Here is a 21,976-nt window from a genome sequence, read left to right as displayed (position 1 = left end):
CCGAAAGGCTAAAAGCCCTCACATCCAGATACGTGTTGAGGGGCGATGCCTTATACAAGCGCGGGTATTCAACCCTGCTGCTCCGATGTCTCAACAGCGTCGAGTCGACCAAGGTCCTCCGCGAGATCCACGAAGGCCTCTGCGGAAACCACGCCGCTGGAAGGTCCCTCGCGCTCAAAGCGCTTCGACAAGGCTATTTATGGCCAACGATGAAAAAAGACGCCTACGACTGGGCGAGAAAGTGCGACAAGTGTCAACGTTTCTCCAACGTTTCACGACAGCCGCCATCTCCCCTAAGTAGCATCGTTGTTCCACGCCCCTTCGCAAAATGGGGCGTCGACATTATCGGCAAGCTTCCCAAAGCCCCGAGGCAATACGAATACGCCATCGTCGCTATCGACTACTTCACCAAGTGGGTCGAAGCCGAGCCTCTGGCCAGGATCACCGAGGCCAACACTACGAACTTCATCTGGAAGTCCATAATATGCCGCCATGGCATCCCCGCGTCAATCGTGACCGATAACGGCGCGCAGTTCGACAACGCGAGGGTTAGAGAGATCTGCGCCCAACTAGGGATAAGCAAAACATTCTCATCCCCGCGACATCCACAGGCTAATGGCCAAGTGGAAGCCGTCATCAAGACGATTAAGAGCAACCTCAAGAAAAAGCTCGAGGCCAAAAAAGGCGCCTGGGCTGAAGAACCCTGCTCCTTCCCCCTGCGCGCGCGACACAAGGCCCGGCCCGCGGGCCGGCCTCACGCGCGCGCCAGTCCCCCAGCGCCAGGCCACGCGCGGGTCTTGCTGCCCGACCGGCCCGGTCCGGCCCCCAGGGGTCCGGCCACAAAAGATATGCGTGCGTGCGGTCACACGTGATCGAAGGTGAAATTACCTCAACGCCCTTTTCTTTTCTAAAGTTCACGACTTACGTCCCGTAAGCCATAAACTTGGGGGGCTAATGTTACCGGTCGTTTTCGGGACACCGGAAATTCAAAAACGATTCAAGGCCGGCCGGGCTTTGCCGGCCGGAAGCCCAATGGGCCCCGGCCCACCAGGCCCGAGCGCCCCGACGCACCCACAGCCCGGCACGGCCGGCGCGCGCGCACCTGCCCCCCCGGCCCTGAGGCCTCCGGCCCAACGGGCCTCAGCGCGCCCTATCGCGCCTGGCTCGCGCGCACCCTGCACCCCGGCCTCCCGGCCCACGCACGCACTCCTGCGCCCCGACCTCCCGGCCCACGCGCACACTCCCGCGCACCCCGGCCTCCCGGCCTCCCGGCCTGCGCGCGCCTCGGCGCCCCGGCCGAGCGCCCCTGCTGCCTCAGCCGCGTGTCCCTGCCACATCGGCCACCTCGGTCGAGCGCCTTCGCCAGCTCGGCCACCTCGGTCGAGCGCCTTCGCCAGCTCGGCCACCTCGGCCGAGCGTCCTTGCCACCTCGGTCGGGCACGCCCGCTGCCTGGCACGCCCCGCGCCCATCCAGGCAACATGTCCCGCGCGCCCTGCGCCCTCTTGGGCGTGAGGCCTCGCGCGCCTCGCTCCCGGCCACCCGGTGGGCCTCAAGGGGCCGACCCAAGGCCTCCCCTCAAATACTATAAATACCCCCCCCCCCTAGGGGAGAAAAAAGAGATATTGAATTGATACATTTCGAGAACAATACTTCTCTTCTCTGAAGAGTTCTCTCGTGCTCTTGTGACATTCCAAGAGCGCGCACTCCTCCTCCCTCGGCTCAGAAACAAGGACCCCCCTCCACGAGAGGGAGCACGCTCCTCTTCTGCGACCCGAGCTTCTGCAGTACACACTGCTCTCCAGCTTCTTGGCCCTTGAGCTAGAACTCCGAGCTACGAGCACGCGACCCCTCTAAAGTGTTCACCAGAAGCTACGAGCCTGGTCCTACTCTAAAGTCTTGGGTTCCCAAAGCCTCTGAGCCCAAGATAGCCCCCATACACAAATTGAACTACGTTCTGACCTGATCCCGACTAAAGGGTACGTAGGCAGCCAACCTTTGGCACAGTCACACCCCCCAAAACACACCTCAGGGTTTGGAGGGTGCAGCTCGGTCTACGAGCTCCCATTTTTGGCCCGGGCGCGATCACTTGGTCCGGCCTTGGATCGAACCGCCCGAGGTATTTAATCGTTGTTCATTTTCGTGCGACAACAAGTTCAACGGTACCGGTTTCCTTTTTTTTCCTGCTTCCCCCGGTATTCTTTTACGGTACCGGGGGTTACCAGTAAATTCGAAAGCTCGGAACGGTAACGGTAACAGTATTTCGATCCTTGATACGAACACATAATTGTTACAATGTCGCACCGAATAATATGGCGAGAATGGCATTAGGTGCGACTCTGTCGCACCCGATATGAATTTACCCGCCAATGTTATTAAATTTGGCAGGAAAATAGCTTGGGCATTAGGTGCGACATGTCGCACCTGAAAGTGTCGCACCTAAAGGTGTACTTATTCGGTGCGACATGTCGCACCGAATACCTTCTGCGACGGGTTATCCGGTGCGACGCTGTCGCACCTAATGTCGCACCTAATAAACTTTTAGGTGCGACATTTTAAGCTCTGGGTGCGACATTGTCGCACCGGATAACGTTTTTTGTCCTAGTGAAAGAGCACAAAAGATTAAGAGCGAAATATCCAATAGACTTATTATATTGGAGGGTCCCAGTGGCATGCATCCAGTAGGAATTGAACCTACGAATTCACAACACGTAAATCCCCACATTTGATAAAAAAAAATAAATAGATTAAATTCTCACATTCTTACTCAAAACATAATATAAATGTTTGTTTAACGATAATTTAAATTTTATAACGTCAAGAAATTACTTCTCAGCTCTATGAAAGTATCGTTCATTTTATATGGCTCAAGGTCTATATGAAATACTAGTCATTAAAGTCACCTCTCTTCACAGTTATTGTACACAAAAGAGAGAAATTAAATAACTATTGGAAGATTATTTAAGATATGAGCGATGAGATGAACATAGATTCATCTCATGAGACATGTATTTCCGATGTCAGTCATCGCTTTGAAGAAAAATCACCTTTAAACTGATCATATTATTTATTAAGCCTTCAACAACACGCATAAATCATTTAACCTCTGACTTAAGTTTTCTAATAAATAGCATTAATTTACTTAATTAATAATTTTTCTAGAGAAATTTGTACTTGCTTTTACCAAGTCTATCTTCCAAAGAATTCACCAATATCTTTTGTTTTATACCACTCGAGCTTCTTGGATTTTATGACTCTTTAGCCATAATCGGAATTACAACTGTATCTTGCCTAGAATCATTGGGAGGCACCAACACCGCGCTGACAGTGGATGCAGATGACATATTTTGAATAATTGAATCATCCTACCATCAAAACAAGGTAAAAAGAATGACTAAATAATTACTGCAACAAGGAATTCACAAAGTTGTTTTTCACATTAGAATTTCAACAACCAACTTAAAAAAAAACGTGACTCGTTTCTTATACACATATCTCATAAAAATCTAATACATGAGTTGTTTCTCTACCACAAATATTACAATGAAACATGATTATAAAACAAGGAGACTCAACATCTCTCCAATATTTCATGTGTAATTTGCACACTATCCACCACCTTTAGCGACACAGATTGAAGGAAAAATATAAAGAGATGCAAACAAAGCATAGCAAAACACACCTGCATGTACATACATACATGAATGTAATATTAGCCACACGACTAATTTTGTTAGTTGTGAAGAAATTTGCTTAGTAGGCCAATCACGTCTCACACATACAACATTATGATATTTACAATTTCACATAAAATTTGCCAAACATAGTCTTGACCTAAATTTTAAGCTTGACGTATTGGTACAAAATTGATCAATTAAATGCTTACAAAAAATAATAACAAAAAATTGTCCGAACAAATAAAATAAATAACGCTTTATGTTTTAAAGTCTAAATTTTATAAAATATCGACTTTACAACACAAATGGGGACAATTGTTGATGAAAGAAAATTATATACACGATTATGAAAAAAAAGACTGATTTTGGTGGAAATCAATAAAAATGAGTGAAATATTTTTAGATTTGGAGTGGAGTGCTTTACTATTCTTGTAGCTGTAATTATACAAATCTAGGAAGGGCAAAATTGGAACTCGCAAATAGTTTCCCTCTATAAATGGAATAAAAACTTCACCATTGGCGACACCAACAACAGCCAAAAGAAAACAAGAGAGAGAATAAGAACAAGTCACGATCTTGAATACAGAAACATAGAGTTATGATAAAACTTTATCTAGAAATAATCGGTTTTCTCCCTCTTGTCTACAAATATTATCATTCTTATCTCATATTATAAACTAAATTATTGTCTTAATTTGATCAACTAAGAACAAAAACAATATTTATTTTAGAATAATATCATGTCATTTTGGATTTTTTTTTTTTTTTTTTTAAAAATTTTAAACGTTACCTTGGCTAGGATCGATACTTATTCCAAACTTTTCCCCCGGTCAAGTATTTGGAAAAGCAAAATTCAAGCAAAAAAATATTTGGAAAGCAAAACAATGCTAAAAATAGCATATTAATTTCTGCTTTAATTTTTACTTTTTTTTTTTCTACGATTGTGTTTTAATTTATTTAGATCTAATTCAATTGGTCTATGGTTGGCACAGAAACCTGTATACGTGTGAGACAGTCTTGTGACGTCCCAGCAAAGAGACACACACGCATCTCACATTGACAGACTTCGAATTAAATTAAGAATATAAAAAAAAACAGAACCGAACCAAACCGAAATCCAATATAAAACAACATTGGAGCCCCAAAAATTCCAACACTCGGAGAAAATAAAGCGGTAGAAAGAGCAGAGAATTTCTAGGGTTTAGCTGGTTCATCGCGGGAGAGAGAGAGAGATTCTGTCGGCGCGAAAATGGAAGGAGCGAGTAATGGTGGGATGTTGTACCACGAGGTTCAAGAATCTAAGCTATGCGCGGTTCACTGTGTGAACACGGTCCTTCAAGGGCCGTTCTTCTCCGAGTTCGATTTGGCGGCTCTCGCCTCCGATCTCGACACCACGGAGAGACAGATGATGATGCTACCATCGGCCGGCGGAGATTTCCTCTCTGAGGAATCTCACAATGTATCGCTGGATGGAGATTTCAGCATTCAGGTTCGGGATTTCTCTACGATTCTCATCTATTTGTTTGGAATTCGATTATAATTCTTTTGGATTGCGTTTGGTTTCAATTGAGAATTCACTCTGCTGGTATTTAGAGTCCAATATTTGTTGTTTCGAATTTCAGTTCTCTGTCTTTAACTGTGTTTGGTTCCAGTTAACCCAAAAACAAGGAAGAAATAAAAAATACCGAACTCGAAATTAGAGAAACGACTCATCCTGTGATATGTCGAAATTTACAAGTAATGACTGACCGGTATTTTGGTGTGGAGTAGAATAAGTTGATTCTTCTAATATCTGATAGAACGGATCCAATTCAACGTAGATGTGGTTTAATTACATAATAATCAAAAGCCAATGACTTTTTTTATTTATTTATAAAAATCTAAGTTTTCAAGTCTAGTAATTGGTATAGTGGTAAGACCCTTGGTTTCTTTCTTGGGTTCAAGCCCCTCTAAAGGTATCTATCCACGATTCCACGTGGCAATTGTTAGTTTCTAGTTCCTCAAACGTCGTGGGGTCAGGCGGGGACTTAGGGACTAAACCCTAGCTAAAAATAAAAATGTTTCCTAATCTGTGGTGGAAAATTAAATTGTTTAGTGTCAGAAAGGAAAGCAAATCAGTGGGCAGTTGGATATTATACCACCTTGTTAGAAGATGACATGAAGTTGACATCAAAAGAGTTCACATATATAGTTTTAGCTACAGAATTGTAAGCAACATCCGACTATATAAGGTCAGAAGAGTTTAATTCCGTGTTTAAATTGGAATTCACGAATTCTGTTCCCTGTTCAACCAATTATATGCAGGAAAGTTGATAACTTTTTATATCATCATTTCTGTACGAAAGCTTTTTAAAAGAAGTTTAGGCAGTGTAGCTGGAGATTTTATTGAAACTTGCCTCGAGCTTCCGGGACACTGTTGATTTGGTTCAGTACGAACATAGGCGTATGGTTTCTATTTGTTCACTGTTGTATATGTCGAGAAATTTACCAGAGCAAACGGCTAAAGTTTAATAAGGCGGAGGCGGGAATTTAGGCGAAATCCATTTCTAGGCGGAGGTGGTAAGCCTTTAGGCGGTACGAGGCGTAAGCCTCAAAAATAATATAGAAAACATATAATATATATAAAATTCGTAGTAATTTTCAAGTTTTCATACGTTTTAAAACAAAAACTAAAAAAAAGGAGTTTTAGACTCAAATATAAATTAAACTCGACGACACTAATCAAACAAATCATAGGCTTCTAGCTCTTCGAGAGCAGCGTGAGAGAGGGACGTGAGCAGCGTGAGAGAGGGACAAGAGCAGTTTGAGAGTCGGTAGAAGTTTGAGGGACGAGCGCAGTTTATCAACGTGAGAGACAGAGAGTTTTGCGTGAGACGGTTGACATACAGATTGTTTTAATTACTTATAGTTAATTGTCATTAAAAAAAACCTAAAAAGGCCCGAATTAAAAGCCCGGCTGATTATTTTGGCCCAGTTTTTTTTTTTTAAAAAACTCCCATTTCAAAGGCGGTAAAAGGCGATTCTCAGGCGTTTTGACCGCCAGAGGCGCTCGCCTTTTTCGACCGAGGCGGATAACGCCAGAAACACTCCCAGGCGTAAGCCTTCGACTAAAAGGCGAAAGGCGCGCCTCAAAACCGCCTTTTTAAACAATGCTTTTTAGATAACTGTACACATGTTTCTTAAACTTGGTCACACAAAATATGCATCTATGTTTTAATAAATAAATAAATAAAAAAAGTACTGTACCAGTGAAAGATAATTTGTGTCGTTTTGATAAAACTTTGGCGATCTTTTGTCATAAATAACTAAAAATGCAAGAGGTAATTGTTCATTATGTAAAACTGAGTAAACCGCGTCCATTTGATAGAACACGATTCTGTTATTCTCTGAAAAGAATAAAAAAAATTGTATTAACAGTCCCTTCGAGTTGAGGACTGTAAAGTTGGATATGTTCTTGGCACTTTGAAATCCAACTCGGTTAGGAGTACACTAGCGACATGCTTTATGTTCAAAATTTATTCTTCTTGCGTGACCTTGTTATTAATAAAGGTAGTTTGTTGTAGGTTCTTCAAACGGCATTGGAGGTTTGGGATCTGCAGGTCATACCTCTCCATTCACCGGTGGCCGAACCAGCTCAGATCGACCCCGAGCTCGAGAACGCCTTCATTTGCCATTTGCACGACCACTGGTTCTGTATCCGAAAAGTAAACGGAGAGTGGTATAACTTCGACAGCCTGTTCGCGGCCCCTACCCACCTCTCCAAGTTCTACCTCTCTGCTTATTTGGACACACTAAAGGGCTCCGGTTGGAGTATCTTCCTTGTTAGGGGAAACTTCCCGAAGGAGTGTCCCATCTCGGCCTCCGAAGCCTCCAACGGGTATGGCCAATGGCTTTTGCCTGAGGACGCCGACAGGATAACCAAATCATGCAATCCTACGCCGCCCCCGCCCCCGCCACAGAATCAACAACAGCCGTTGGATCTGTCTCGCGGAGAAGCCGTGATGCTTTTGCAGATGGAAGACGAGGATTTAAAGGCCGCGATCGCCGCCAGTCTGATTGATGCTTCCGGTGCCTCTGAATCCGCTCGGGCCGATTCATCCCCGGCCATTACCAATTGTGAATCTGCTGGGGCCAAATCTTGCCCAGCCTTATCGAGCTCTGAATCAACTGGTGCTTCGCAACCTCATGTTGAAAGTCAAGATCAAAACCAAAGCAGCGAGACACAAGCGATGAAGCCAAGTAAATGACAATTTGTCTTTTCATTTTTGTTAAACTTTAAAGGGTAATATGGTCATTCGGTCATAAATAGCTGATTAGATCAAACATCATCCGTGGCACGAGCTTTTTTGGATATCGGAGCGTACACAGAACACATGGGTGTTATACTTTAGCCGAAGTTACAGTTGCATAAAGTTGTATACATTGTAAACTTGCAGAAATAACCTCCCAGTGTTGCAAATGGATTATCTTAATTTATGGGTCTAGCCAATATTGGTTTCATATTCATTACCTGAGAATTTTGCGTGATAGGTAATGTTTCATTTTCATGACTTGAGAATGTAACTATAAAGAAAGCTCAAAGGTGCGTAAACCCTAGGATTTGTCTAGTTCTTAGGATTTTACTAGTCCCCGGTTTGATTCTCCCTAAAGCAATATCTGTAGTCATCGGGGTAGTTTTAGGTTTGTTATAAAAGTTTTTATTGTGCCGCTTGAATTATATAAAAGTTATTGAAGACGAGAGTTGAGAAAAATAAGGTATCTATTACCTAGAATATAGAATAAGCACTTCGATTAATAAAATATAGAATTAATGACACTTTTGCCCCCTGATGTATGGCGTTCTTGACAATCCACCGCCTAATATATAAAAACGACCACTTTTGGCCTTAATCTTGAATTGGGTTTCATGGCAGTCCTTCCGTCAAAATTTAAGCCTTAACGTCAGTTAAATGAGCACGTGCCTCGTTCGTGTAAGGGTATTGTGGGTATTTCCCCACATGAAATGAATTGTATATTGTTAAAAAAAAGAAAAAAAAACCCAAATCGAATTGTTTAAAATCGAATTGTTTAAAAAAACCCAAATAGGAAAAACTCTTAAACCCTAATGCCCAAATCTTGCGTTCAAACCCTAAACTAATGGCGAAGGGAAAATCACCGGGTAGGCCATCTCCGTCGAGTAAACGTGGTGGATCTCGATCTGCATCATCCTCTCGTGCGAAGAAATCTGAAGCGACGAAGACAGGTGAAGCGACTCGTGCGAAAAAATCGCCGGCGAAGAAACCTGGAGCGACGAAAAAATCGCCTGCGAAGAAATCTGGAGCGACGAACAAATCGCCTGCGAATAAATCTGCAACAAATACCCCATCTCAAGGTTTGTCCTCAATTTATACCGAGTGGAAATTTTTGGGGACCACATGTTTGTGTCTTTATTTTTGTTGTCACGTTAGGACCACAAATGGATTCTTTAATGGATTCTTTTTGTTTTTGTGTCCCGTGATGTGGGTCCTTCGTGTTGTTATTGATGTTGGTGGGCAATATTTAATGGCTTTGCTTTTGTTTGCTTTCGAGTTTGTTTTTTTTTTTCAGAGGAGTTATTAAATAAGTTTACAATCAACTTTCACCATGGGGGTAGAATGGAGTTTTTACCTGGTGGTTGGAGATACGAAGGAGGTGTCATTGATCACTGGGACCACGCTGATATGGACAGAATGTCCATTGTGGAACTGGAGTCTGTGACGAGGGAGTCGTTGGGATACACTGTCAATCCAGTCTTCTATGTGAAGTCTACTACATGTGATAGGGTTCAGTGTATTTTCACTGACGTCATATTACTGGCAGCGTTATCAGAGTGGCTATCAACACAGTGGGATGTGGACATATACTGTGATCACCCTGATAATTATCAGCCAACCAGGCCGTTGGGCATTGACATTGCACCCCAACCAGAAGATGGTGAAGACGTTGAGATTGCCGTTGCACCCCAACCAGAAGAGAGTGATCATGTCGAGATTGACATTGACATGAGTGCACCCCAACCAGAAGAGCTGATCCAGCAAGAACAAGATGAACTCAATGAAGAGGCTGATGACGTTGTTGACGAGGCTGATGACGTTGTTGACGAGGCCGAGGACGCGGAAGACGTTGTTGACGAGGCTGAGCGTGGTGAAGACAATGGAGAGGTTGAGCATGATGAAGAAAATGAAGATGGTGAGCAGGCTGAACACAGTGAAGAGGCTGAGCATGCTGAACACAATGAAGAGGCTGAGCCGGGGTTTGAGTTAAGCGAAGACAACATCGATGTAGATGGCGATGGTGTATACAGTAATGCAGAAGAAGATGATTATGAGGATAGTGACTTTGACATTGATGCACAAATTGGTTTTGATGACTATTCATCGTCTGAAGATGAAGCAGAAACTGAGGCCGAGAGTTCGACACGTGTTCAGTTCAGAGATGTTAGGAAAGCCAAGAAAAAACTCCCAAACTTCCAGGAGTTTAATGAATCAGATTTAAAGAGCCCAAGCTTCAAACTCGGAATGGTATTCCAAACTGGAAAACTGTTCAAGGATGCAGTCAGACAGTACGCGATACAGGCCGGTAAAGATGTATACTTTAAGAAGAACGACCCTAATCATATTCGTGCGGAGTGTAAACAGAAGAGCTGTAACTCGACGATATTCGCATCTCTATTGGGGAAAACAGGTGTGTTCATTGTTAAAACTTACAGGCCTGAACGTACTTGCCCTAGAGTTAACAAGAATAGGTTTGCCTCCTCGGCTTGGTTGGCACGTACTTACATGCAGCAATTCAAGGACAGTGAGTCATGGTCTGCATCAGATTTCATGAATCGGGTTAAAAAAGACTTGATTCTGGAGTGTTCTCGTGTGAAGGCGTACCGAGCGAAGAAAGAAGCTGAACGTGTAATTGAAGGGTCGTACAAGGAACAATATGCAAAGCTACGGGACTATGGTGCCGAACTAGAATCTTCAAATCCAGGTTCCACTATCAAATTCGAATCAGAAACTGGTGCAGATGGCAAACCAGTATTCAAACGTATGTATGTTTGTTTCCAAGGCTGCAAAGCTGGTTTTAAATACTGTAGACCAATTCTTGGTTTCGATGGGTGCCACATAAAGGGACATCACACCGGTCAGTTACTAACAGCGATCGGCATTGATGCAAACAACAGTATCTTTCCCGTCGCGTATGCTGTTGTTGAATCAGAGTGCAAGGTGTCATGGACGTGGTTTTTTTCGTTCCTCAAAGATGATTTGGGCATTGTGAATGGCCATCACTGGACATTCATATCTGATAAGCAAAAAGGACTGCAGGAAGCATTGTCAGATATGTGGGAAGAAGGGTCAGTTCAGGCCGAGCATAGACATTGTGCCAGGCATTTGCAGAGTAATTTTATGAAGGTAAGTCAAGCATTCTTTATTCTTTTATTCATTTAGTTATATGTCTTTATTCAAGCATTCTTTATCATTTATCTTGCTACGTACAGGTTCATAAAGGACATCTTTTGAAGACAAAGATGATGCACGCGGCAATGGCATACTTCGTGCAAAAATTTGAAGCAGAAATGGAAATAATTAAAGCTGAAGCCCCTGAAGCATATGATTGGTTAATGAGCAAAGGCACTTCTCACTGGGCCAGGAGTCATTTCAGGACCACTCCGAAGTGTGAAATTCTGTTGAACAACTTATGCGAGAGTTTCAACGGGGCAAAGGCAATATTGATGGCTAGGCAGAAACCCATCTTGTCAATGCTAGAGCGCATTCGAATGTACCTTCTGCAACGGTTCAGCAGGCAAAGGCTTGCTGGTGACAAATGGACATCAGACATTGGTCCACGCATATTCCGAGTACTTGAAACTAACAAGGTACACAGTGCAGAAAACATTGCTTTTTGGGCTGGTGATTCTGAGTACCAAGTTTCAAACATGTATGGAACAATGTACAAAGTTGATATAGCTGCTCACACGTGTTCATGCAGACGTTGGGATTTGTCAGGTATGAATCTACGTTGTAGGTATACACAATCCTTTCAATTATTATCGTGTAACATGTAAACTATGTTGTAGGTATACCATGCTCGCATGCCATTAGCTGTATTTGGCAAAGGCATGAAGATCCAATGAACTACGTCTCGCATTGGTACAAAAAGGAAACTTACCAGAACACGTACAAACACAAGATAAACCCAATTAATCCGACAGATCAGTGGCCGAAGACTGGATTTACACCTATGGAGATGCCACCAGATAGGGCAAAGCCTGGTAGGCCAAAAAAATTGAGGAGGCTTGAGCACGATGAGGTTATTCCTCGCCAAGGCACACGGATGACAAGGAGATATGTGACCACAACATGTTCCCGATGTGGTAAAGACGGTCATAACACTCGTACGTGTTTCAGACGCGAGCAACAAGAACAGGTAAACATGGTCAAAATTCTGATATACTATATGTAACAATACGCATTGACATATGGAATTATTAACAGCGACAAGCGGGGACTAACTCAACAAGTAATCAAGCACCTCCACCGTCACAACCAACCCAAGCTTCCACTGCAGCAGCACCGTCACAACCAACCCGAGCTTCCACAGCAGCAACCCGAGCTTCCACAGCAGCAACTACTGGATTTAGGGTATGTATTTTCGGATTTAATTGTCCATGACCATATTACATTTGACAAACTATTGTTTTTACATTTTCAGAGAAGCCCTCGGCTTAGGACTCGCCGCAACACCAACACAGTGCCAATGGAGCGTCGGAGACTTTTTCCATGATATTATAAAACTTTGATATTGTATAGGTTAACTCTATCATTTTGGAAAGCTGTGTAAGCAAACTATATTTTGAGCTTACTCGATAGCTTAAGTTGGAAAGCTGTGTAAGAAAACTATATTTTGAGCTTACTCGATAGCTTAAGTATACTATATTGTTTTGGAAAGCTATGTAAGCAAACAATGTTTTGAATTATAAAAGTTATATTGTTTAAGTTTGTGATTGTGTTTAAATTCATTCTCAATTTCTTTCAGTCAATAATCACTTGTTGTACTATAAGTAATGTCATCAAATACAAGAACACGCCATTTTCATTGTCACAAAATATCATTACAACTTCATTGTCAATTCCACTAGATTTTACTTGATCAAAATCATACTTAAAAGAACGACAATCACACAAAGCAGTATCTTTATTTTCAAAGATTCACTAGCTATCAACATCATCATGTTATCGGTAATATCGGTGATCTTCATGTCATTTGCCAAACCTTGTACATGTACATCAATCCCGTCTTGAACTTGCGACGACTGTGACTTAGGGGGGTCCAACCATTCAAAGAAGCCGCAACCTTGGGAGTTTCTATTATGTTGAATACAAGTAACAATCTCAAATATTACTTTCGAAATACATTGTACAATCTCAAATATGTAATTTCTTTCGATTCTATGAATATTATAGACAGTGGCAGGTACTAAGAAAAAAAATGCAGACATATTGAGAAATTGAATAAATTGCAAACATATTGATACCCGTAGACATTGAGAAATCGAATAAAATGCAGAGTAAATTCTAAGATCACAATCAAAACAGATTTATTGAGCATAAGACAAGAAACAAAATTTGGTTTTGATTTATTTTCGCTTGAATGGTAATAATACACTGGTCCTTTTTTTATCGACAAGATAATACACCATGGTCTCAGCGCCAAATAAATGCCATGTTGCATTGTCTAATACATAGAGACGAGAAACTTACCTTGTACAGAGGACATCCGAGAAATCGCCTTGAAGGGTTATGCCCAGTCCGTGATAACCTCTCGACGGCACTCAAACCACACGGACAAGTTGGCCGCGACACCACCACCTGGTCAACAATCACGCGGCCTTTCTTGCGAGTTGACGCGCTGCTGTGACTACTCTCCATCGCGACCAGACCTTGGACTCGATTCGTCGCTCACGCCACGCCACAGAGACCTCCAGCTCGAGTCTGAAAATGAAGAATGAAACCCTAGCTGCTTCGATTTGGGGAAGAAGAAATTGATTTGGGGGAGATGGATTCAAGATGTTATAAGGACATTTTGGTAATATCCTGAACATGTGCCTAACATGTGCCACTTTAACTGACGTTTTGAGCTTCAATTAGACGGAAGGCCCACCTATGTTATAGCACATAATATTGAGGCCAAAAGTGGTCGTTTTTATATATTAGGCGGTGGATTGTCAGGAACGCCTTACATCAGGGGGCAAAAGTGTCATTAATTCTAAAATATATTATAGTTATTGAGAAATGTAAAATCATATCTATATGACAATTTGTGGGAGGTCGAACTTATTTTTATTTGGGTCTTGTAAAATATTGAAAATAAAATATTTGTTTATAATTTAATATAATTTTGTACTAAAGTTTTACATATATAATACGTAGGCCGGGTTAGGTATCTAGCTCAAACAGTCTGCATATTTTAAAATTATAGCTAAACTATTAACATATTTAGGAAAATAGTCAATTTGTTATAATAACATTTCAATATTCCAATAATACCTTTAATGGTGGTTATTATTAACTGTCAGAGTAAATAATATTAACTGTCATCTCCGGCGTCGGAATCGGAGTTTTCATCAAAGTTTCAAACGGTGAAATCTCAACCCTCGCTTCAGATCCATACGCCGCCGTTAACTAGATAGCCTCCAATGTTGCTTCATTCTCTGGCGAAGTCTGGCTCGTCTACATCGAAAACGAGGTCTTGACATTCGGCGACGAAGCTCTCAAATCTTAGCTTCTTTCGGCGATTTCAAGTCTCGACTTGCGACCTTTAAACGGTCGGATCGGTGCAACCGCGGGACTTGCTAACGTTCGAGATCGTTTCCGGAGGAAGATCATCACGGTTAATCGAATTAACCTTTACAGTTAATCTGATTAACTATCACAGTTAATATGCAGAACTAGACTTGCGACTTTTGAACAGCCGGATCGGCGCAACGGCAAGACTCGCCGATGATTGAAATCGTTTTCGGAAGAGGTCCTTCACAGTTAATCAGATTAACTGTGACAGACACTTAATCGGATTAAATTTGACAGTTAATCGGATTAACTGTCGAACGAAAAACCCTAAAATCTGAAATCGTCGCCAAATCCGAACCAAATCCCGAAAGAGTCGAAGGCAAGCTAAGGATGCAGAGCGACCTGGATTCCCTCATCGGTTGATTGGACTCAAACCTCCACGAAGCCGACCGGGAACGACGACGATTCGGCGGCGTGGACAAAGTGAGTTTCGCCGGAGAGGAACACGATGCGGGGGCGGTGGGCGGCGATGGTGGAGAGCGACATCCGTCGCACCAGATGACGATTTTTGTCCTAGTGGCCGTGCAGAGCGAGAACATCGAAAGAGACCGGATTCGGTGGGTGTATTGTGATCTATATTCGAGGATTATCACTCGTTCGGCGTCTATGGAGTTCTAGTCCAATGCCCAACATCCTTTGGTCTCACAGTGGCTGGAAATTTTTTCGGTTTGGTAGTGATCTGTAGATCGAGAGAGGGCATTTTAGACAAATTAATTTTTTTTTGGGCTAATTGCTTAATAAAACACAAATTTTGGCTATTATTTTAAAGAAAAATTAGTCGAACTAAGTCACCTGAAACGTTGAAATTGTAATCTAGCCAATGTTTCGTCCAAATTTTCACTCGAGCCAAAAATGATGGCATGTCTTAATTATGTAAGATGTAATTACTATAATATCCTCTACTAGAATTTGGCTTAAAAAGCTTGTAGCACACGTTTGATCAACCAAAATTTTCGAAGTTAATACACATGTGTATATTCCGAATTAAAAAAAAAATCTATATTCGGCACAATTGGTTATTGAGCGTTTATTTCTTTAATGAACATTAGCCGTGATAAGTTGTCTTTCCTATTATGTAGCCACATATAATGGAAAGGATTACGTGATATTCAGCAAAGTTGTTGCTTTTAGTTCGATTAATTTTTATTAGGAAATCCCAATTTTTAGGGATTTTTTATTTTCGGTTTTAAAGTAACATATTTGAAATAAATTGTCTCACATTTATTCACGGTTTCATTTTGCTACGCAATTCAAATTGTTAATTCTCCAGTTCCTCCTTTTCTCTAAACATTTCTTACCACAATTTGTTTATCAAGAAGAAATCTTATTTATTCGCAGGGCCATTGGTAAGAATGGTTTATTTTAGTAACGTTTTTAATATATTGCAACAGATGTTAAACAAAGCCTGATAATGATTTCGCGAATCTTTTCTATTTTGTATATTAGCGGTTAATTTTTGTTTATTATTATATTTTTATTAATTTATGTTTATTTTTATATACTGCAGGCACTTTTACTACTGTCGTTTTATTTTATTTCCTATCAATTTGGGTTAGACATACAAATTTGAATCTCCGGTTTATGACGTGTTTTTTTTTTACTTTTAAAATTTGAATCAAATTTTCAATATGCATTTATTTCGTTGACTTCTACAATCAATTAATATTTCTTTCCTTTCTTATTACATTAACGTATATCCTTTTATGTATTCAAATTAACCAAATTTCAGTCACGTGTAGATTAGAATTCCCGCAAACGTTGGCTACTATTTTCTTCAACTAAATTTGAACACAATGGTATATTAGGCAATTCATAGCCGTAAATTTCATTAAGTGACTAGATTACAAAATTTACCAAACGTGGGATAGAAACCAAAAACCAGGTTTCAAAATGGCTATGTTGCTAGTTTGGCCTATTTTAAAAGACCCCTCATTAAGTGGCTACTTGTTAACAAATCTCTAATATGTATTATATATATATATATATATATATATATATATATATATTCTATTTATAAAATAAACAAAACGTTATTTGAAATAATTAAAAAAGAGAAAAAGAAATCGAGAGTTTTTGGCTTAGTTCTGCACAAATAGAATCTATACATTGCATACACGAGGAAAAAATGGTACGGATATAGTCGAATGGTAAAAAAATTCGTAGCCAAGGAGAAGATGTGGGTCCCCCCCAATAAGTTAATTTATTACCGGTTAACAGATTAAATTTTTTTATCTATTATTTAAATATATTATTTATTCACAAGTTTACTAAATTGAAAATTTATTATTAAATAAATTATAGATCTAATGTCACATCCCGTAACAATTTATGATACGTGTATCAGATGTACTCATTGTTTCTGAGTTTGCCCCATAGATGTATTAAAAATTTATGATACGTGTAAAGCTAAGCAAATTGTTAATGCTCCAAGAACAGAGCATTGTGTGGATTGTAAAATATGTGAATCCGCCTGTCTAACAGATTTCTTAAGTGTTCGCGTTTACACTACTACAAAGAAGACTTTTAGAAGCGACGAAAAAAAAAATTTTGAATCGACAAGTCGAATCTAATAAGAAGCGACTAGTTGCTTCTTAAGAAATTTTATCAGTGCCTAGGAATTAAACTAGGTGTGGTTAACTTTGTTCAGAAGTGTTTAACTTGGCAACAAATCAAGGAAGAACACTAGAAGGCGGCCGAAATGTTACAAGCCCTTGGAGTCCCTGAATGTAAGTGGGAGGAAGTAACGAGGAAGTAACTATGGATTTTGTGTCTGATTTGCCAAGAACTACGACAAGTCACAAGTCAGTGTGCGTATTTGTTGACAGATAACCAAGGACGACCCATTTTCTCTTTGTTAAGACCACTTATATCTTGGATAAGTTAGCTGAACTCTACAACAATAAGATAGTTTGTTTAAACGATGTTTCATACTCTGTCATTTTAGATCGTGATAATCGTTTCACATTCAAATTATCGAGTCTCTCTTCCTCCATCAAAACACGTATAATGACGTGTATATATATATATATATATATATATATATATATATATATATATATATATATATATATACACGGTACTAATGGCCTATATTACTACCATTTATGAGAGAGCTTGTAATTATGTATAATATATATATATATATATATATATATTTATATCATTATTTTATTTACAGTACCATTGAATCTCTTGGAAAAACGATGAATAACATATCAAAAGTAGAGAAAAGTTGATGAGTGGAATTTCGCTTTAAAGGTTGTAGTCTGTGACCACACCAACCATACCTTTCAAACATTTCATTCATACATTCCTATTCTTGTATACAATTTCTTAGGATTCATTCATCAGGACAGATTTATGCTACACAAAATTAATGACAACAGTGAATGGGACGATTAGTACAAATTTAGCAGTGTAATACGCACTTAGTTAATATTTAGTCATTTATGGTTTTAAATAAGGACATTAGGACTTCTGAATTCGGAATTAGAGTTTCTAAATTTTGCAATTAGGATATATAATCATGTGTCTTTATTATTACGAATTTAAGTTAATTATGTAAGTTTACATTTTATTATGTAAACATAGATCTATTTAAGAGACCTTAAGTTGATGAGAAAATCAGTTTTCAACCAAATAAACTTAGTGTTTCTAAAAAGAGGAAAGACAAGGTTTTCAGTGAAAGAATAACCCCATAAACATTGTTCACGCACATATCACACGCTCATCATTCGCAGGCTCTGGAAATACGACTCTCATCACGAGATAAGAGTCCCGAGCCTTATCAATTTTGGTATCATAACCAAATCTTGAGATGTGGGCAACGATCGAGGAGTTTATGAATGAGACGGGGTAGTTTATGGCGGCACAAACAGGTTAGATATTCTTGTCCACGAGAAGATTTATTTGTAATTCTCGCTGAAATTATTAATAAAATAAAGTTATGACATTTATTATCTATTTGATTTGAAAGCGTTATTTCTAATAAAAGAATTATCAAACATTCATCAACTCATAGTCTCCGTACTAAACCGAATCACATGTTGGACATCTGAGTTCGGGTGGTGAACTAAAACAATGGTCGATGATTGATTCATGCCTGGGTAGCTGAATCTAAAATCATATATGTGGAACACAAGTGAAGGTTGATCATTTAGCGAGAGCATTCTGCACTTGCGGTTAGTGTACGGGTGGTAAGTTTACGGCTAGGATAGACTTTGGCTGTTGATGTCGTTTAAGGACCATTACAACACACTAACAAGGGTCGCTATGATGGTCACAATGAGACTTGATCTAAATCCTGAAGTGATCATGGACTTCTTTGACTCATTCGTTAAAGGCTACTGAGACGCTGGGATACTTATGTCTTGGGAATCCGGAATATGATCTGAGCGGAAAATGATTCACAGATACGAAATCCAGCCTTCCTGAAAGAAGATAAATGTTCACCTACCTAAACGTTGATTCCAGAACCGATAGATTGCGGCACTTTCGTACTACGTAACGTACGAAAGAATCTTTCGCTGGGGAAGCAACGGTGCTTAGGGCTTATAAGTATCATGGAAGGTATAACAGAATAATTGACCTTTCTCGGTACGGGTTGAACCTGGAGGATCTTGATCACGAACTGACTATATTAGTGGACACTCGTCACAATGAGTAAAATATAATTCTAGTAATAAGGAGAGTGCAATCTTGGATTACTTTGTGGAGTACTGAACAATATTGAACGAATCGATTGAAAAGAGAAATGAGTATCTTTTAATCGGATTTGTAGGAGCTTCTGTTACTAGGTCTATAGTCTCCGATTCGGCTCTGATAAAGACGGATAAGAACTCACTGGTAATAATAAATATCATTATTACAATCTCACAACTGTAAATTGTTTAGCAGCATTCATTTTAAGTTGGATCAAGTAAATAATTAATTGAATTTTAAGTTGCGCCTTATGGACAATGTAAAATTAGAAATTCATTGGCCCAGTACCAGTCAATATGGCCGCCTACATTGGGTATTAATTACCCAATATTTTTTCTTTGATTAGTTGCTAGATTTATGGTAACTAAATAAATAAGCGAGAGAATAATAATGGTTGAGATATTATTTCTCTAGTAAATAAGGAAATAAGATATTGTCATTTATTCTCTCTCATAATTAATTTCCTAATATCTAGGAGAATAATAATGGTATAGATATTCTCTCAATTAAATAAGGAAATAAGATATTGTCCTCATTATTCTCAAATATCTAGATTCCTTAAATATTGGATAAAAATAAGGAAATATAATATCATAGATTATGATCTGACGGATGAGAGAAAAAGTAGGATTTGTAGTCAAGATCCAATGGTTCATGCTTAACTACAAAATATGAGAGAATAAATGAGGATAAAATATATAAGAGCTTCCTAGAATATCTCATTTCTACCACTATAAAAAGGGGTCAATGAGAACACAAAAGATACACAATTGCATAAGCAAAAATTCGCCTATCACTAACAGGGTGGACAAATTCCTTCTCTCTCCCTCTTCCTCAGAATTCCGTGATTCCATTAGATTGCGGCACTTTCGTACTACGTAACGTACGAAAGAATCTTTCGCTGGGGAAGCAACGATGCTTAAGGCTTATAAGTATCATGGAAGGTATAACAGAATAATTTACCTTTCTCGGTACGGGTTGAACCTGGAGGATCTTGATCACGAACTGACTATATTAGTGGACACTCGTCACAATGAGTAAAATATAATTCTAGTAATAAGGAGAGTGCAATCTTGGATTACATTGTGGAGTACTGAACAATATTGAACGCATCGATTGAAAAGAGAAATGAGTATTTCATTTTTTAATCGGATTTGTAGCAGCTTCTGTTACTAGATCTATAGTCTCCGATTCGGCTCTGATAAAGACGGATAAGAACTCTCTGGTAATAATAAATATCATTATTACAATCTCAGAACTGTAAATTGTTTAGCAGCATTCATTTTAAGTTGGATCAAGTAAATAATTAATTGAATTTAAGTTGCGCCTTATGGACAATGTAAAATTAGAAATTCCTTGGCCCAGTACCAGTCAATATGGCCGCCTACATTGGGTATTAATTACCCAATATTTTTTCTTTGATTAGTTGCTAGATTTATGGTAACTAAATAAATAAGCGAGAGAATAATAATGGTTGAGATATTATTTCTCTAGTAAATAAGGAAATAAGATATTGTCATTTATTCTCTCTCATAATTAATTTCCTAATATCTAGGAGAATAATAATGGTAGAGATATTCTCTCAATTAAATAAGGAAATAAGATATTGTCCTCATTATTCTCAAATATCTAGATTCCTTAAATATTGGATAAAAATAAGGAAATATAATATCATAGATTATGATCTGACGGATGAGAGAAAAAGTAGGATTTGTAGTCAAGATCCAATGGTTCATGCTTAACTACAAAATATGAGAGAATAAATGAGGATAAAATATATAAGAGCTTCCTAGAATATCTCATTTCTACCACTATAAAAAGGGGTCAATGAGAACACAAAAGATACACAATTGCATAAGCAAAAATTCGCCCATCACTAACAGGGTGGACAAATTCCTTCTCTCTCCCTCTTCCTCAGAATTCCGTGATTCCATTAGATTGCGGCACTTTCGTACTACGTAACGTACGAAAGAATCTTTCGCTGGGGAAGCAACGATGCTTAGGGCTTATAACTATCATGGAAGGTATAACAGAATAATTGACATTTCTCGGTACGGGTTGAACCTGGAGGATCTTGATCACGAACTGACTATATTAGTGGACACTCGCCACAATGAGTAAAATATAATTCTAGTAATAAGGAGAGTGCAATCTTGGATTACTTTGTGGAGTACTGAACAATATTGAACGAATCGATTGAAAAGAGAAATGAGTATTTCATTTTTTAATCGGATTTGTAGGAGCTTCTGTTACTAGGTCTATAGTCTCCGATTCGGCTCTGATAAAGACGGATAAGAACTCTCTGGTAATAATAAATATCATTATTACAATCTCACAACTGTAAATTGTTTAGCAGCATTCATTTTAAGTTGGATCAAGTAAATAATTAATTGAATTAAAGTTGCGCCTTATGGACAATGTAAAATTAGAAATTCCTTGGCCCAGTACCAGTCAATATGGCCGCCTACATTGGGTATTAATTACCCAATATTTTTTCTTTGATTAGTTGCTAGATTTATGGTAACTAAATAAATAAGCGAGAGAATAATAATGGTTGAGATATTATTTCTCTAGTAAATAAGGAAATAAGATATTGTCATTTATTCTCTCTCATAATTAATTTCCTAATATCTAGGAGAATAATAATGGTAGAGATATTCTCTCAATTAAATAAGGAAATAAGATATTGTCCTCATTATTCTCAAATATCTAGATTCCTTAAATATTGGATAAAAATAAGGAAATAT

General features: G+C 39.4%; 2 protein-coding genes across 2 annotated transcripts; both read left to right on the top strand.

Annotated features, from left to right (window-relative positions):
* Positions 1 to 4,704: 4,704 nt before the first annotated feature.
* Positions 4,705 to 8,175, top strand: LOC149404329 (Josephin family protein). The gene is made up of 2 exons (XM_089606728.1): positions 4,705 to 5,164; positions 7,239 to 8,175. Exons 1-2 carry the CDS (start codon positions 4,925 to 4,927, stop codon positions 7,920 to 7,922), a joined length of 924 nt encoding a protein of 307 aa, XP_089462854.1. The 5' UTR covers positions 4,705 to 4,924; the 3' UTR covers positions 7,923 to 8,175.
* Positions 8,176 to 11,600: 3,425 nt separating this feature from the next.
* LOC149404328 (uncharacterized) lies at positions 11,601 to 12,452 on the top strand. The gene is made up of 4 exons (XM_089602234.1): positions 11,601 to 11,687; positions 11,759 to 12,108; positions 12,177 to 12,323; positions 12,396 to 12,452. Exons 1-4 carry the CDS (start codon positions 11,618 to 11,620, stop codon positions 12,408 to 12,410), a joined length of 582 nt encoding a protein of 193 aa, XP_089458360.1. The 5' UTR covers positions 11,601 to 11,617; the 3' UTR covers positions 12,411 to 12,452.
* Positions 12,453 to 21,976: the final 9,524 nt, after the last annotated feature.

Source organism: Urtica dioica, chromosome 2 (genome assembly GCF_054948205.1).
Source record: "Urtica dioica subsp. dioica isolate 48M chromosome 2, U.dioica_male_clone48M_v1_H2, whole genome shotgun sequence".
Classification (NCBI taxonomy): domain Eukaryota; kingdom Viridiplantae; phylum Streptophyta; class Magnoliopsida; order Rosales; family Urticaceae; genus Urtica; species Urtica dioica.
This window is presented reverse-complemented; position numbering and strand designations above follow the sequence as displayed.